The sequence below is a fragment of the Nicotiana sylvestris genome, chromosome 12 (genome assembly GCF_000393655.2).
Source record: "Nicotiana sylvestris chromosome 12, ASM39365v2, whole genome shotgun sequence".
In the NCBI taxonomy this organism is placed as follows: domain Eukaryota; kingdom Viridiplantae; phylum Streptophyta; class Magnoliopsida; order Solanales; family Solanaceae; genus Nicotiana; species Nicotiana sylvestris.
In genome coordinates, this window is record NC_091068.1 from 134,818,956 (window position 1) to 134,823,933 (window position 4,978).

The 4,978-nt window shown below is 42.6% G+C and overlaps 1 protein-coding gene across 1 annotated transcript; it reads left to right on the forward strand.

The window, feature by feature from the left end:
- Positions 1 to 435: 435 nt before the first annotated feature.
- Positions 436 to 3,512, forward strand: LOC138883784 (uncharacterized). Its single transcript, XM_070164496.1, has 5 exons — positions 436 to 669; positions 782 to 1,523; positions 1,705 to 2,147; positions 2,950 to 3,039; positions 3,126 to 3,512. Exons 1-5 carry the CDS (start codon positions 436 to 438, stop codon positions 3,510 to 3,512), a joined length of 1,896 nt encoding a protein of 631 aa, XP_070020597.1.
- The last annotated feature ends 1,466 nt before the right edge of the window (positions 3,513 to 4,978 follow it).

Consider the following 4,978-nt stretch of genomic DNA (forward strand, 5'->3'; position numbering starts at 1 on the left):
CTAATCAATGTGTTTTTAACCAACTCGACATGAGGAATATCATGAACAACCCTTATGCCGAAGCTTGTGAAATTCTTGATGAGATGGCGGATACCTCTGTGGCATGGCAAAGTAGAGCCAATGTTCTGCAAGGTGACCCTAATTTTATTCACCTACACAAAGAGCTACATGATCATGTGCAAGATATTTCCGAGTTGACAACTACCATGTACCAATTGGCCAAAGCTCAGCTTCAACAAGTTCAAGAGCCCAAAAAAGTGCATGCAATGGAAGGTGTGAATATGATGGTAAAAAAAAGACGACAACAAGGTCAACAAATACAAAACCATCCGGAACAATTTACGCAAGATGATAGTGGTTATGATAAAGGTGATTCATTCAATGAGCAAGAATAAGAAGTTCAATATGTGAACAATTATCAAGGCCAAAGAAAAAATGCTCAAGGACAAAATCAAAAACAATGGAGGTCGCAAGGAAACCAAGTCACTTGGAACAACCAAGGCCACCAAGGAAATTGGAGCGGTAGAAACAACAATCAAAGCAATTGGAATAATCAAGGTAACCAAGGCAATTGGGGAGGTAATCGTCAAGGAAATTGGAGTAACAGCAATCAAAGCAATTGGGGAGGAAATAACCAAGGAGAGTGGAACAACAACAACTTGGGGTCAAGTTTTCAAAGTCCCCCGATGTTCCAACAACCAAGCAATCCACCCCCTATCATTTTCAAGGACCGAGCTCTTCTTCCAATGAGATGGGTAGAATTGAAAACATGTTTAAACAGATGATGGAGAAGAATGCTGACTCTGATGCTCAGTTAGCCTCGCACAACACTTCTATTCGAAATTTGGAGGTTCAATTAGGACAAATATCACAAACTTTGAACATTCATCCTAAGGGGGCACTACCTAGTGATATGGTGGTAAACTCGAAGGGTGGGAATAATATGGGACATGTTATGGTCGTGACTACTAGAAGTGAAAAATGTGGAGATGCAACTACCTCAAATCAAACAAGGATTGTGGATGAAGATGTTGTGGTTCAAGAAGATGAAATCCCATGCAATGTGGTTCAAGCTAATGAAGAAGTGAGAATTGATATAGATGAAAGTGTGGAGGAGACGCAAGAAGAGGTGAACCCATCTAGGGAACATGTGATCGACATGATGGAACTGGTAGTGCCCAAGGCTAAGGCACCAACGCCAAGGCCTCCTCCTCTACACCCTCAAAGGCTTGCAAAGCAAAACAGTGAAAACCAATTCAAAAAGTTTATTGATATGATAAAGAGTTTGTCAATCGATGTGTCGTTCGTTAAGGCATTAGAACAAATGCTGGGATATGTAAAATTCATGAAGGATTTGGTAACTAAGAAAAGATCAATGAATTGTGAGTCCATCAAGATGACTCATCAAGTGAGTGATATTGTGCACTCAATGGCTCCAAAGTTGGAAGATTTAGGCGCTTTAACAATCCCTTGCACTATTGGGAGCACCGATTTTGCCAAAGCATTATGTGATATCGGGGCAAGTATCAACTTGATGCCCCATTCAGTGTTCAAAACTTTGGGAATTGGGAACCAAGAACCATATCCATAAGGTTACAAATGGCGGGTCGAACAATGAAGAGGCCTTTGGGTATTATTGATGATGTATTTGTTCGAGTTGACAAGTTATCCTCCCAGCGGACTTTGTGATCCTTGATTGTAAAGTGGACTATGAGGTGCCTATCATATTGGGTAGATATTTCCTTGCTACGGGGAAGGCTCTTATTGATGTGGAAGCTGGTGAGCTCACATTTAGGATGGATGACGAAAAGGTGGTCTTCCATGTGTGCAAATCAATGAGGCAACCGAATCGTAATGAAGTTTATTCGTTCGTGGATTTGGTGACGGATGTGATTGTTGATGATGCTATTGCCACAATGAATGTTGAAGACAAATCGGAAGTCATTTTGCTAAACCTTGATGATAATAAGGAGAGTGATGGCTATGTGAAGTGTGTAAATGCATTGCAAGGCATGGGGTCGTACACTTATGAGCCCCGAAAGCTATCTTTAGATCTTGAAAATCGGAAGACTCCTCTAACAAAGCCATTACCCATGCATCAAGGAGCCTCCCACCTTGGAGTTAAAGCTATTGCCCCCGCATCTCAGGTATGAATTCCTTGGCCCTTCTTCTACTTTACCAGTTATCCTTTCTCCTTGCTTAACTAACATGCAGGTAGAGTCCACGTTGGAGGTGCTATAAAGTAGGAAAAGAGCAATTGGATGGACTTTGGCGGATATCCAGGGCATAAGCCACGCCTTTTGCATGCACAAGATTATTTTGGAAGAGGGTGCCAAACCCCCCGTTGAACATCAAAAGAGTCTAAATAAAGCAATTTAAGAGGTGGTGAAGAAGGATATAATCAAGTGGGTAGATGCCGGGGTTGTGTACCCCATTTCCGATAGCTCGTGGACCTCTCTAGTACAATGTGTAGAAAGGAGGCATGACTGTGGTAACAAATGACAAGAATGAATTGATCCCAACAAGAACTATCACCAGATGGAGAGTGTGCATGGACTATAGGAATCTCAATAAAGTCACTTGAAAAGATCATTTCTCGCATCTGTTTCTTGACCAAATGCTTGATAGGTTGGCTGGACGTGCTTTTATTGCTTTCTTTATGAATACTCCGTTTATAACCAAATCCTAATTGCTCCTGAGGACCAAGAGAAGTCCACTTTCACTTGTCCCTATGGTACTTTTGCATTCTCGCGGATGCCTTTTGGGTTGTGTAATGCACCAGCAACTTTTCAATAGTGTATGATGGCTATTTTCACCGACATTGTGGATAACATTCTTGAGGTCTTTATGGATGATTTTTTTGTGGTCAGGAATTCGTTTGAAGACTGTTTGAACAATTTGGATATGGTATTGGAAAGATGTGAGGAGACAAATTTGTTGTTGAATTAGGAGAAGTGTCACTTCATGGTCAAGGAAGGCATTGTCCTCTACCACAAAATTTCAAAGCATGGTATTGAGGTCAACAAGGCCAAGATTGAGGTGATCTCCAACCTCCCTCGACTACATCCGTGAAGGGAGTGAGGAGCTTCTTGGATCATGCGGGTTTTTATCACTGATTCATCTAGGACTTTTCCAAGGTGGTGAACCCATTTTGCAAACTTTTGGAGAAGGATGCCAAATTCCATTTCTATGAAGATTGTAATAAGGCATTCAAGTTTCTTAATTTCAAGTTGACTACTACTCTTATTATCACCACATCGGATTGGAGCTTGCCTTTTGAGCTCATGCGTGACGCTAGTGATGTTGCAGATGCAGCGGGGTTGGGAAAAAGAATCAACAAAATCTTCCATCTGGCCTACTATGCTAGCAAGACCATGAATGATGCTCAAGTCAACTACACAGTGACCGAAAAGGAGCTACTTGCTATTGTTTTTGCCATGGAGAAGTTCCGGCCGTATTTGATGGGTACTAAGGTGATTGTTCTTACTGACCATGCGGCGCTTGGTATTTGATGAGCAAGAAAGATTCTAAGGTAAGGTTGATGTGGTGGGTGCTACTATTGCAAGAGTTTGATCTAGAGATTCAAGACCGCAAGGGTAGTGAAAATCAAGTGGTGGACTACTTATCCCATTTGGAGGAGGAGGGGAGGCCACATGACGGCCTTGAGATCACTGATTCATTTCCCGAAAACCAACTCCTAGCCATTTCAATGACCGAGATGCCATGGTTTGCCGATTTAGCCAATTATCTTATAAGCAGCATTGTATCGAATGAGTTCTCTTCAAACCAAAGGAAGAAGCTCAAATGGGATTGCTTGGATTATTATTGGGATGAGCCATATCTTTTCTGGATATGTACTAATGGTGTGATCCGGCGATGTGTGCTGGAAGAAGAACAAAGGGGAATTCTTGGGGCTTGCCACTCTTCACCGTATGGTGTCCATCATGGTGGATCTAGAATGGCTACAAAGGTTTTGACTTGTGGATTCTATTGGCCTACCCTTTACAAGGACGCTAGTGAGCTTGTCAAGCACTATGATGAGTTCCAAAGGGCTGGTGGGATTTCTAAGAAGAATTAGATGCCCCTTACCACCATTTTAGAGATTGATATCTTTGATTTTTGGGGTATGGACAATGTGTCAAAATGGATTGAAGTAGTGGCTTTAACCAACAACGAAGCTCGAAGTGTGGTGGCATTCTTGAAAAAGAACATCTTCACAAGCATGTTTAATTGCTCAAACCATGATTAAATTGTGAAAACATTGCATGAACCCTAAGTCACTTCCCGTAACATACAAATTTTGTGGCCGCTCTCATTTTTGTGTTGTCCACACTAGAGGCTATGCATCCACACGCACTTTTGTGTGGTCCGCAGCTCTCTGAGTTAGGGAAATTGTATGCATGAATTAAGCGGTCGCACTCAAAATTGTGCGATCCGCAGTGGACTTGTGCGGCCGCACTCATTTTTGTGCGGTCTGCATTGATGAAACATCAGAGACCCCAGTAGTCTAAACCTGGGGCTATGCGGCCGTAGTCAAAATTGTGCAGTCCACACTCTTGGTTGTGCGGCCGCACTAACTTTTGCGCGGTCCGCACTGCCCTTCTGAGACTGTTTTCCTACAACTTTGAACAATGCTTCTGTATACAACATGAGCTTCAATTCTAATTGATGTCTATTACTTATGTGTTTCAGACAATGGTTCGATCACGTGGCAAAGGAGATATATCAAAATGGAAAGGCTGAACCCTCCCGAGGTCGGGGTCGAGGCAGAAGCAACCTCCCTCTAGCAATCCAAAGGGCAATAAGTAAAAAAGGCCACAGCCAATAGAGCCCATGATACCTCCGAGACCAGTGTGTATGTCCCATCTTGGGAGGCTTCTGAGGGTAACTCCGTGCAGGAACAGCCAGAAGCCTAATCACAATAACTTCCATGTAGATTTCATTTGGTGGATGATTCATCTTCAGCTGCTAGTTCGTT

Coding starts and splice junctions, on each gene's coding strand:
- LOC138883784 (XM_070164496.1), top strand. CDS start 436: ATGCTCAAGGACAAAATCAAAAACAATGGAGGTCGCAAGGAAACCAAG. Junction 670..781: donor CAACAACAACTTGGGGTCAA/GTTTTCAAAGTC, acceptor ATGTTTAAACAG/ATGATGGAGAAGAATGCTGA. Junction 3,040..3,125: donor TCAACAAGGCCAAGATTGAG/GTGATCTCCAAC, acceptor TGATTCATCTAG/GACTTTTCCAAGGTGGTGAA.